Source organism: Erinaceus europaeus, chromosome 7 (assembly GCF_950295315.1).
Source record: "Erinaceus europaeus chromosome 7, mEriEur2.1, whole genome shotgun sequence".
NCBI classification, from domain to species: domain Eukaryota; kingdom Metazoa; phylum Chordata; class Mammalia; order Eulipotyphla; family Erinaceidae; genus Erinaceus; species Erinaceus europaeus.
The window spans coordinates 47,739,222-47,752,442 of NC_080168.1; the positions used below are offsets into that span (position 1 = coordinate 47,739,222).

General features: G+C 37.9%; 1 protein-coding gene across 1 annotated transcript in view; it reads left to right on the forward strand.

Annotated features, from left to right (window-relative positions):
• The first annotated feature begins 3,360 nt into the window (after positions 1-3,360).
• KLRF1 (killer cell lectin like receptor F1) overlaps positions 3,361-13,221 on the forward strand; it is a 32,751-nt gene continuing 22,890 nt past the window's right edge. Inside the window, exons 1-2 of the mRNA XM_007515797.2 lie at positions 3,361-3,562; positions 4,130-4,198. Of these exons, the coding sequence (XP_007515859.1) occupies positions 3,361-3,562; positions 4,130-4,198 (271 nt within the window). The remainder of the gene's footprint in view (positions 3,563-4,129; positions 4,199-13,221) is intronic.

The window sequence follows — 13,221 nt, forward strand, 5'->3', positions numbered from 1 at the left end:
AGGCTCTTTGCATTTTTTTTCTAAAAGGGTCTTCCTCCTAACATCTCCTTGAATGTTCTCTATATCAATTAAGTGAACTTAATAACTGCATTGTTCCAGAGAGGCTTTCACTTGCTTTCTGTCTGTAAAATAGAAACTCACATCCCATGCCTTCACTTACCTGCATCTTACTCTTCATCACTTGCCAATGTTTGACATTATGTCATTGTTGATCTTCTGCTTTCCTTAAGAGACCCTAAGCTGCTTGGGGACAAGGACTTCTTTTTCTGATTTGTCATTTCTATATCTCAAATACCTGACACAGTAATTTGTTGAAAGAATGTCTACATAAATATGGGCTAGTGAAAGAGTATGTATAAAAATAAAAGCCCCTAAATCTAAAGTGTTACTCAGGGAGGTTCTGATGCTTATTGGGTTCAGAAGTAATATGGTGACCCAAGGAATAACTCTCATGGTAGGATGATTGCCTTGCCATGCACTTGGCCCAGAATTGAACTCTGGTAGTGCATGGGCTGTGCTATAGCAATCAGGGAAACTCCACTGTTGTGGTGCCTCTCCCTCTCTCTCCCCTCCTTTCTCTCTCAGTATGAATGAAAAAGTGATTCAGATCAGTGAAAAAATAATAATATGACTTTAGACTGACGTTGGGTTGCCAGTACTGCTTGAATATTGGTGATGAATGAGGACTTCACCTTGGCACCTAAAGAGCAGCTGATTTACAAAATTCTTTGGGTCAAATTTTTGTAAATCATTTCAGTGTTTTCTTTTTATCTAGAATTGGGAGATCTGGTCAACATCTACTCTGTGAGACAAATCATCTACACTATATTACGAAGACTGCATGAGATAAGATAGTTATAAATCTGCAACATTATTCAACCTCTTCCGAGTCTGAAAAATATGGAATAAAAAGAAAATACTTTCATATGCACAGAAGTCTTCCAAAGCAGAACTTTGAAACAGTTGATTGGACTAACATGAAATCCTAGCACAGTTAGTTTTTTTTTTTCTTCCTCATAAGTTTTTTTTTTTAATTGAAATATGTAGAAATAGATCTATCATTCTCCTCTGATGACTAATATAGAAACCTATATGAATACCTAAGTTTCTTAGCTGGACATCAGCTGTCCTTTAGTTGTTTGATGCTGGGGATCAAATCCAAGGTCTCATACCTAGAAAACATGTGCTCTACCTATATAGACTCCCTCTATGGCCCAACTATCTGTAAGGTCTTTAAGGTCTAAATAATTCAGACTACTTGGGCAGATTAACATTGTGAAAGAATGTGAAGTTCTTTTAAATTTTTTTTACTTATTTACTTTCCCTATTTTTGCCTTTGTTTTTTCATTGTTTTTGTATTTATTATTGTTGTTGATAATGTTGTCGTTGTTAGGACAGAGAGAAATGGAGAGAGGAGGGGAAAACAGAGAGGGGGAGAGAAAGATAGACACCTGCAGACCTACTTCACTGCCTGTGAAGAGACTCCCCTACAGGTGGGGAGCCAGGGAGTGGAACTGGGATCCTTACTCCAGTCCTTGCGCTTTGTGCCACCTGCTCTTAACCCTCTGCACTACTGCCTGACTCCCCATTGTGGAGCTTTTATAGACATACTCATCTCCCACTTTTCCCTCTTACTCTCTGCAGGCCTAATGTATAGACCTGTACTTTGTTCCCTGAAAAAGTTACATGTTTTTAATTTATAGGGTATGCTCTTGCTCTTATCCTTGCTTCTTCAATTTTTTTAATGACTAACTCTTCTCATTTATATTCTCTCATGTTATGTCTTCAACAAGACCTTCCTAAGACCTGTGCATAAATTGCCTATCATGTCACAATTGCCTCTTTCCCTTCTTAGAGTTTCTAAGCCATATTGCTATCTAAATTTTTTTAGCTCTTATTTTATATATACTTCTATATGATTTTTAAAACCTTCACCATCAGTATGATCTTTTTCATTATTTATTTCTCTTTCTAGAAATTAAGGTCTTCAAGAGCAGGGAGACGATTATCTTGTTCAACAATGAATCTCTTGTACCTGTAATAGGGCCTAGGACATAAGAATCCAAAAAACATATATGTGAATGTAAACTCAAATATTTATTAGTTGAGCTATGGAGTATGTGCACAACTCCACTGAGCTTTGGTATGTTACCTGTAATAGTCAAAATATTGGCACAAAATACATAAGGGTGCTTTTTTTAAAAGAAAAATTGGAAATCATGATAAAAAGTTCTTTATTTGATGTAAGACACTAAGAGATGTCACAACACAATTGCTTCTGTGATGCAACATGGCTCCTGTCTCTAGGATAAAGAACAGAAAGAGGAAGTTGCACTCTCCTACAACTTCTCTGACAGCTTATATGACACTAAGATAATTATTTATGTTCTGAAAATGTCTTGCTACTTAATCATAATCATATGTATTTCTACACCTATACATACATGTTACACTTATATATTTAATGAGCCATACATGTATTACACATGTTTCTGGATATTTTATGGGATATGATACCCAGGGATCTTAGTTTAAGAAAACACACACCTTTTAACATTGATAAGAATCTGTTGCCTTTGTTCTGAAACCACTTTTCTCTACTTGTCTTTATGTGAATAGTCAAAGTATATAGTTGAAATGAGCACTTTGGGGTGGGAACCGTGACTGTTGCTAACAGAAACAATCAGATATCAAGAACAAATACTATTATTGGTCTTCATAGGTTGCCACTGGACTTCATGCTATCCAAATCCACTATAATAGCATGGATTTTGTTGCAGTAAAGTTGTTCATTCAACAATCCTCCTATCCTTTATACAGTCATTTCTTTAGAATCTGAGAAATCTTAGATTTGAGAAAGCATTCAAGGGTTAACTGAAATGATTCTAGTTGACACCTGTTGTCATATGTGATTTTTAAAAGCATGCCATCCACTTAAAGAGCATCTTCCAGTATATAAGTGAGATGTTCATATTTCTAATCAGTATGTGTTCAGTGAAAGCCAGTTACCTTTACATTTGACAGTATAGTAAATAGGTCGAAGCAAGGTGGAGAGGATCACGAAGTGGTGCAAGAGGTTTTTGGGTCAGAAGGTTTTACAGATGGTCTAACTACATCTAAATACAGAAGCAAAGTTCCCCTGTGGTCAGCCCTCAGGAATTCAATTCTCTAAAGCAAAGACAGACATAATGAAAACTATCAGAACAGAACTACCACAGTTAAATTCTACACAACACCTTATACATATAGAACTTTTAGAGAGATTTTCAGAAAAATATTAAAAACTCAGGAATATTCACAGGGCAGAGCTTATCACCTAGGCAGTTCATAATTTAGCTGAAGAAACTGAAAAATATAGCAATGAGCACCTGGATGAAGCTGATGAAGCTGGAAGAGGATAGTGAAGACCCCGTTCAAGGAAACTCTCTCATGTATGACCTTTTATGGCAAATCCGGGAAAGGTTCCACAAAGGAAATGAGGTAATGAGAGCTAGATGCAAAGCAATGAGGAGACCACAGGATGTACAATCCTTATCAGACAGCAGCTCAGCAGGATGCTCAGGTAGCTCATGTTCACGGGGACCACAAACTTCCGATCTCAGACAATTTCCGGGGACAATTTATTCACTGTTTCTTTTTTAGTCTTTTTTTTTTTTCTTTCAATGGTTGAAGTCAAATTCTGAATGATTTATAATCTTCTGTGAAGAAAAACTTTAATTTCTAATGCCCCATTGTCTAGTTCATTAACACAGTAATACACATGGTTAATTCTTATTTTTAAATCACTACTGTGTTTTTGTACTTGGTTACAGAAAAGGGTCAGAAAAAGCAAGTGGGGAATTTCCACCTCAAAGCACTTTCCAGTTTTCTCCACTCTTTGAATTGACTCTGAATTTTCTCATTTTCCTCCTTGATAGAACAGTTCCTGAGACATAGAAGTGAACTGGTTTGGAAAGTCTGAGCTGGTATATTTCAGGTAGGGTGTTAATATAAACTTGGATTATGATACATTTTTACTAGTTTTGAATGTAAAAAATAGTTTAAGAATCATATCATATCAAAGGTGAAATATAAATCTTAGCCACACATTGCTACTTTACCTAAATTAATTTAGCTTCCTTTCATGTAGGAAACATCTTGGAGAATATTCTCAAAGATATTGATGTGGAAACCACCAATGTAACACGGAAAGTTATAGGTAGGCCATAGTCTAGGCTACCAGGTATTTACAAGTATATTCATTTGTGTGGTTGAATGATGGCACCTGGTGGAGTGCACACATTAAAATAATCCATTTGTATTTGAGTCTTGTTTGGATATTTTTGCACTTATACAGTGATGAAAAAGTCTCCAGATAAAGGACTTCAGGAATCTTTACCTTTTTTTTAATCTAGCCAATTTGAAATTCACTGTATTAAAATATTTCTATTAAAAATTAGTATTTATTTACTTTCTCTTTTGTTGCCCTTGTTTTTTCATTGTTGTTGTAGTTATTGTTGTTGTTATTGATATCTGTATGAGATAGGACAGAGAGAAATGGAGAGAGGAGGGGAAGACAGAGGGGGAGTGAAAGATAGACACCTGCAGACCTGCTTCACCGCCTGTGAAGCGATGCCCCTGCAGGTGGGGAGCCAGGGGCTTGAACCGGGTTGCTTAAGCCAGTCCTTGCACTTTGCACTACGTGCTCTTAACCCGCTGCGCTACTGCCCAACTCCCTGTACTAAAATATTTCTAATGGATTAGGTTGACATTTGTAATGGAAAGATTTTGAAAAGAAACCCTAAAGAAGGAATTCACCAAAAATGTAAGTGAGACCAAGGGCCAGGTGGTGACATATCTTATGTACACATGCTACAGTGTACAAGGACCTGGCTCAGCCCTGTCCCAAACCTGCAGGGGTGAAGATTCCTGAGTGGTGAAGCAGCATTGTAGGTATCTCTGGGTTTTTAAATATATATTTCAATCTCCCTCTTGTCTCTTAACTTCCCTATGTCTCTATACAAAACAAGTAAATAAAATCTTTTTTTTCTTTTTAATTTATTTCTTTATTGGGGAATTAATGTTTTACATTCAACAGTAAATACAATAGTTTGTACATGCATAACATTCCCCAGTTTCCCATTTAACAATACAACCCCCACTATGTCATTTATCATCCTTCATGGACCCGTATTCTCTCCACCCACCCACCCCAGAGTCTTTTACTTTGGTGCAATACGCCAATTCCATTTCAGGTTCTACTTGTGTTTTCTTTTCTGATCTTGTTTTTCAACTTCTGCCTGAGAGTGAGATCATCCCATATTCATCCTTCTGTTTCTGACTTATTTCACTCAACATGATTTTTTCAAGGTCCATCCAAGATTGGCTGAAAACGGTGAAGTCATCATTTTTTACAGCTGAGTAGTATTCCATTGTGTATATATACCACAACTTGCTCAGCCACTCATCTGTTGTTGGACACCTGGGTTGCTTCCAGGATTTGGCTATTACAAATTGTGCTGCCAAGAACATATGTGTACACAGATCTTTTTGGATGGATGTGTTGGGTTCCTTAGGATATATCCCCAGGAGGGGAATTGCAGGGTCATAGGGTAGGTCCATTTCTAGCCTTCTGAGAGTTCTCCAGACTGTTCTCCACAGAGGCTGGACCAATTTACATTCCCACCAGCAGTGCAGGAGGGTTCCTTTGACCCCACACCCTCTCCAGCATTTGCTGCTGTTACCTTTTCTGATGTATGACATTCTCACAGGAGTGAAGTGATATCTCATTGTTGTCTTGATTTGCATTTCTCTGACAATCAGAGACTTGGAGCACTTTTTCATGTGTTTCTCAGCCTTTTGGATCTCTTCTGTGGTGAATATTCTGTCCAAGTCCTCCCCCCACTTTTGGATGGGGTATTTGTTGTCTTGTTGTTGAGTCTGGCAAGCTCTTTATATATGTTGGTTATTAAACTCTTATCTGATGTATGCCATGTAAAGATCTTCTCCCATTCTGTGAGGGGTCTCTTGGTTTGGGTAGTGATTTCTTTTGCTGTGAAGAAGCTTTTTAATTTGATGTAGTCCCATAGGTTTATGCTTGCCGTAGTCGTCTTTGTAATTGGATTCGTTTCATTGAAAATGTCTTTAAAATTTATGCGGAAAAGAGTTCTGCCAATATTTTCCTCTAAGTATCTGATAGTTTGTAGTCTAACATCCAAGTCCTTGATCCATTTGGAATTTACTTTTGTATTTGGTGAAATACAGTGATTCAGTTTCATTCTTCTGCATGTTTCAACCCACTGTTTCCAACACCATTTGTTGAAGATAAAATCTTTTTTTTAAGTTGGCAAAACCAAGGAAGGCATGAAAAAGGATGGTAGCTTTTAGAAATCATTTTAATTGCCATATTTGGCAATTTCAGTAAAATGAACGCACTTGTAAGTAAAGAACCAGGTCATAAACAGCAATTCCAAAACTGATTAAAATTTTTTTTTAATTTATAAAATGGAAACACTGACAAGTCCATAGGATAAGATAGGTACAGTACCACACAATTCCCACCACCAGAACTCTGCATCCCATCCACTCCCCTGATAGCTTTCCTATTCTTTATCCCTCTGTGAGTATAGACCCAGGGTCATTATGGTGTGCAGAAATTGGAAGATCTGGCTTCTGTAATTGCTTCCCTACTGAACATGGCCGTTGACAGGTCAATACATACTCCCAGCCTGTCTCTCTCTCTAGTTGCTCAGAGCTCTGGGGGATGTGGGGATACAGCTGGCATCATGGTATCATCTGGAACCTGGTATATGAAAAATAGTTGAGATATAAAAACAGAACAAATTATTGACTAGTCATTAACCTAAAGGCTTGAATATTGTAGATGAAAATTTGGGGTCTCTGTTTTGGAATTACCTAGTAGGTCTATTTTAGATATATTCCAAGAGGCCCATGACCCTATTAGATTTTTTAAAATTTATTTTTTATTTAATAAAGAATACATTAAAAAACCATAAGGTAGAAGGGGTACAACTCCACACAATTTCCACCACCCAATCTCCATATCCCATCCCATCCCCTGATAGCTTTCCCATTCTTTATCCCTCTGGGAGCATGGACCCAGGGTCCTTGTGGGTTGCAGACGGTGGAAGGTCTGGCTTCTATAATTGCTTCCCCGCTGAACATGGACATTGACTGGTCTGTCCGTACTCCCAGTCTGCCTCTCTCTTTCCCTAGTAGGGTGGGTCTCTGGGGAGGCAGAGCCCCAGGACACATTGGTGGGGTCTTCAGTCCAGAGAAGCCTGGCTGGCATCCTGATGGCATCTGGAACCTGGTGGCTGAAAAGAGAGTTAACATACAAAGACAAACAAATTGTTGGGCAATCATGGACCCAAAGGCTGGAATAGTGGAGAGGAAGTGTTGGGGGGGTACTCACTGCAAACTCTAGTGTACTTCTGCTTTCAGGTATATATTTTGTACTTGTTTATGGATACGTGTGGACATATGCTCTCTCTCACAGAACCTGGTGTATATCTAGGTTTGGGGACTTTGTTAGAAAGTGAACCACCTGGGATGGAATTAGAGAATGCTATGAAAGGAAAGGTCTCACCTGAGTAATGAAGCTGAAGGGTTGTCATTCCACACCTAAAGTCTCTGGACACAGTCTGAGCTGAAACATGTTGAGGTGGCAATTGTCGCGTTGATTAGGTTGCGATCGGCAGATGCAATATCATTTGATATGGATTGGGAGAGGCATGCGGGAAAGTGGGCCCTATCCTAAGGTTCCAGGGTTGGGAGAAATATAGGCTCTATAGTGGAGATGTGAGGTTCCTCTCTGTCTTAGGGTTTAAAAAGACAATGGATAGTTAATGTTATCATCACATTATTTGGTAGTTGGGTTGACTTCGAAAAGTTCTTTTGTTAGGGTTTTCTGTATAGTACCCAGTATCTTGTAAATAGCTGTGCCACTGGTTATCTCTGATCTACTTGGTCTAGGCTTTTGAGAGAGTCCGCATATCAAATACATAGCCTATAATTAAGAAGACTTAGTCTGTGTTTTAAAAACCTTGAGACATACAATTAATTTTCCCCCCTCATACTAATTAACTAGTGATTTATATGACTACACTTTACTAGGAGTGTATATAAACACCATTCCCACCACCAAAAGACTATGTCCCATCCCACCCACCCACCCCCACCCCCTACTGGCCCAGGAAGCAGCATGTCTACCCCTCACCACAGGGTTTTTACTTTGGTGCCCTATTTTCAATTTAGTCAGATCCTGCTTTTAGTTTCCCTTTCAGCTCTTCTTTCTCAACTTCTGTTGATGAGTGGGATCATCCCATACTCATCTTTATCTTTCTGACTTAGCTCACTTAACATAATTCCTTCTAGCTCTGTCCAAGATAGGTCAGAGAAGGTGGGTTCATTGTTCTTGATAGCTGCATAGTATCCCATTGTGTTTATATACCACAGTTTTCTCAGGCACTCATCTGTTGTTGGGCACCTGGGTTGCTTCCAGGTTTTCGCTATTATGAATTGTGCTGCTATGAACATAGGAGTACACACCTCTTTTTGGTTGGGTGTTATGGAGTCCTTGGGGTATAACCTCAGGAGAGGAATTACTGGATCATATGGAAGGTCCATGTCTAGACTTGTGAGAGTTTTCCAGACTGCTCTCCACAGAGGCTAGACCAATTTACATTCCCACCAGCAGTGCAGAAAGGTTCCTCTGTCTCCACAGCCTCTCCAACATTTGTTGCTGCTGTCCTTTTTGATGTATGCCATTCTCACAGGAGTGAGGTGGTATCTCAATGTTGTCTTAATTGGCATTTCTCTGACAATCAGTGACCTAGAGCAGTTTTTCATATGTTAGACTTTTGGATCTCCTCTGAGGTGAATGTTTTGTTCATATCCTCTGCCCATTTCTGGATGGGGTCATTTGCTTTTTGGTCCTAAGTTTGCTGAGCTCTTTATATATTTTTGTGATTAGTTTCTTGTCTGATGTATGGCATGTGAAGATCTTCGCCCATTCTCTGAGGGGTCTCTTTGTTTGTGTGATAGTTTCTTTGGCTGAGCAGAAGCTTTTCAATTTGATATAGTCCTATTGGTTTGTTTCTGCTTTAGTCCTTCTTGCAACTGGGTTTATTTCATCAAAGATGACCTTGAGGTGTAGGTGGGAAAGTGTTTTACCAATGTTTTCCTCTAAGTATTTGATTGTTTCTTGTCTAACATCCAGGTCTTTGATCCATTTGGAGTTGATTTTTGTTTCTGGTGAGATAAAGTGGTTCAATTTCATTCTTCTGCATGTTACAACCCAGTTTTCCCAGCACCATTTATTAAAGAGAGCCTCCTTCTTCCATTTAATACTCTGGGCCCCCTTATCAAAGATTAGATGTCCATAGGTATGGGGATGACCCTATTAGTTTTTGCCTGAGCCTGACATCTGATATGCAGTCGGCCACAAGTAATTGTCTAGGGAGATGATGTCATGTCTGGAAAAAGGGCTAGAAAGCTGGATCAGGGAAGAGAGTAACTCCCAAATATGGGAACAGTGTATAAATATTTTTTACTGTAAACCCCATTGGTTTGATCTGGGGCCTACATTCAATTTAGGAACCTGTGTAACCTCTGCATCCCTTAGGTAGGTTGAGCTCACATTCCGTGGCCATGAGTAGGAATGTTCAAGGTTGTACCAATTTCAGGACTCATCTTTCTCAGGTCATAGTTAGAGTATGTTATCCAACCTCCCTTTGTAGTATGGAACAGTATCTATCATTGTTGATCCACATTGAGGGCAGGATCCTATGGGGGCCTGCAAGGGGGTCCATTATGTTGTTCCTAATGGAGAAGACCAGTGACAGTGGAGAGAGGGATCTATTTGAGGTCTAGGACCACCATGTCTGTTTGGGAATCTCAGGACTCTCCAACAGGGAGAGTCTAGTTGATGGGGTGGCCTGATAGTGACTAAAGAGTCATCATCAAAGTATGCTAGTCTCTTGCCCTTATTCAGCTTTTGCAGTCCTTACTTGGCAAGGTTAGTGACTGAGGAAAGTAGGTGAGGAAGTTATCTAGGTCTAAGTAGAAACTATTTCATTAGGTACTTTATGGTGTTGTTTTGGGTCTTTCTACTTGCTTGCTTCATTTTTTGGCTCACTGCAAACTATTGTGCACTTTTGTTTTAAGGTATATATTTTGCCCTAATTTATGGATACATGTGTGCATATGCCTTATCTCATGGGACCTGGTCTATATCTAGGTTTTGGATCTTTTTTTAGGAAGTGAACCACCCAAAAGGGAGTTAAGGAGTCCTATGAGCTAGGAAAGGTCTCACCTGAGTAATGAGGTTGAAGAATTTTTTTTTAATGTTGATTTGCTCAATAGACATTAAATAAACTGAAGTTACAGAAATACTGGGTTCAATACCTGTCCAACGAGTCTTAAGGAAATAAATGTACTGTTAAAAAGTAATATTAAGGGGGATGGGTGGTGTTGCACCTGGTTGAGCTCACATGGTACAGTGCTCAAGGACCCAGGTTCAAGCCCCCGGCCCCCACCTGCAGGGGAGAAGCTTTGCAAGTGGTAAAGTAGTGTTGCAGGTGTCTCTCTGTCTCTCTCCCTCTCTATCATTCCCTCCCATCTCGATTTCTGGCTGTCTCTATCCAATAAATAAATAAAGATAATGCAAAAAAATTTTCTTAAAATGTAAGATTAAGGAAATGGAACTCAGCAATAGGTACAATATGGAGTTTATTAAAGGAATGCAGAATTCAGTATCCAGTAACACAATTTGACATATAATTAAATCTGAAGATAATTTTAACAAATAAGATAGTTTTGAGAAATCTAAGATATGCAAAGTCACATAAACCCCCTTAAAATAGATAAAATGACATCTATAAAGCATATCATGTGAAATTTATTTGCTATGAAAGAGATCACAGTAGTAAAGGATCCTAGCACTTACTGATTTACCCCAGTGGCAAGTGGATATTGTAAATTATAAGAAATACATATCTGAGGCTGGGACTGGATATTGTAAATTATAAGAAATACATATAATAGTTATGTAAAGGACTTTCATTTTTAAGGTTTCACAGTCTCAGGTTCAATTCCCAGCACTACCACAAGGCAAAGCTGAGTAGTGTTCTTGTCTGTCTGTCTCTCCCTTTCTCTGTGTACCTCTCTCATTAAAATAAAATAAAACAAAATATTAAATATATACATATATGTGTATATGTATATATTTGGTCATTGAATTGATCAAAGTATCATGTATATTTTTTTCATAGTTCCTGACTTATAGTTTCCAAGACACTTAGAATTTCCTGTGTGAGAAAGGTGTCTTTATTGTGTTAATGAAGTAACTAATCAAAGAATCTAAATAGAAGACTAGTTGCCAGGAACACCACCCAATGGTTTACAAGGTGAAAACCACTTCACTAACCCCACCCAACATATGACTTTTAACAAGGTGAGAGGTACTAGAAGTCAAATCAATCACCAGTGACCCAAGAGTTAATCAACCAGGAGTATATGAAGTCTCCACACAAAGGGGGAACTTGATGTCAGTAGAGTTTCTAGGTTGTGAAAATGTAGGGACCTTAAACTGGGTCCCAGAAAGAACTTGCAAACTCCATGCCTTGCATCTACCCTTGCCTTATGTATCCCCTCCAACTAGCTATTTCTGAATTGGATCCTTCCATAATAAATCAAAGACCTAGTAAGTAAACAGGCTTCCTGAATTTTGAGTTGCTCTAGTAAATTAAATGAACCTGAAGAAGCAGTCTAGGAGAACTCTCATTTATAGGTAGTTGGTCAGAAGCACAGGTACCAGCCTCTGCCTGCAATTGGCTGTGAAGAGGGTAAATGTGGTAGGGACAGTCTTATAGGACTCAGTCCTTTTCCTGTAGAAACTTTCACTATCTCTGGGGAAACTGTGAAAGTTCAGCTGAATTGATTTGTCATGCAGATATTTGAAAATTGTTTGTTGATAATATGGGAGACCCACCAACAGCTCCACATTAGAATCAGATGATGTGCTTGACATCTTACTGTGGTTTTCATGTGTATTTCCTTAATGGCTAAAGATGATGAACGTCTCTTCATCTGCTGAATTACCAGCTGCCTGACCTCGCAGGAAATTAGCTGTACTTTTTGGCAAACCTAGTTGGACTACGTGTGGTTTTAATACTGTTTGCAAACCATCTTTTTTTTTTTCAGTAAGTATTTACAAATGTTTCCTTCCAGTCTGACAATTGCCTTTTCTTACTCTACAAGGAAGCTTATAGAAATTAAATGTTTTAACTATTAATGCAACTTAATTGGTAAATTTTCATTTTATTGAATAGTTGTGTGTGTGTAAAGAAATCTCTTTTTGATACTTTGTTTTGATATAATGGGAACAAAATACTAGCATCATAAAAAGAATAGAGAAGCACTTCTTACTTTTTTGTAGAAGAAAGTATTGCTGATTCTTTTTGACACTTCTTACTGAATTCCCCAGTGAAACTGTCTACTTCAGAAAATTAATTTTGGCCTGGTATTCATTATAAATTCAATATTTAAAATGCTTGTAGAGATATCACATTATTTCTTAGTGAGTATTTTTTACTTATTGAGGTCCATTATTCTACATTGTTCCACCTTATTAAGTCATATACATATATATACATATATATGTATATATATATATATATATATATATATATATATATATATATACACACACACATATATATATATACACATACAGTTGTTGGAGCTATTCTGTTATTATGATTTTGATGGGTATAGATCTGTACTATCTTATCTTATTAATCTATATTATTTTCCCATCATAATTATGTTGTTTTTGTATTCTACCCTTTTCTCTTTGTCAGTGCTACTAGAGATTCATTAATTTATTGGTCTATATATGGGACCAATTTCTCATTTTATTAGTCGTCTTCTGTTTTTCTGTTTTTAATTTAGTGGCTTCAACTAATATTTCATTCTCCTTGTTCTAGGTTTATCTTGTTCTTTGCTATTATCTTTAATTTTTTATTTATTTAGTATAGAAATAGAGAAATTGAGTTAGAAGGGAGAGAAAGAGGAGAGTCAAAGAGAGATACCTGCAGCACTGCTTCACCATTCATGAAGCCCCTGGGGGCCAGGGGCTTGAATCTAGGTCCTTGCACATTTTAGTATGTGCTCTCAACCAGATGCATCACAACCTGGCCCCTTTTTTATTTTATTAAG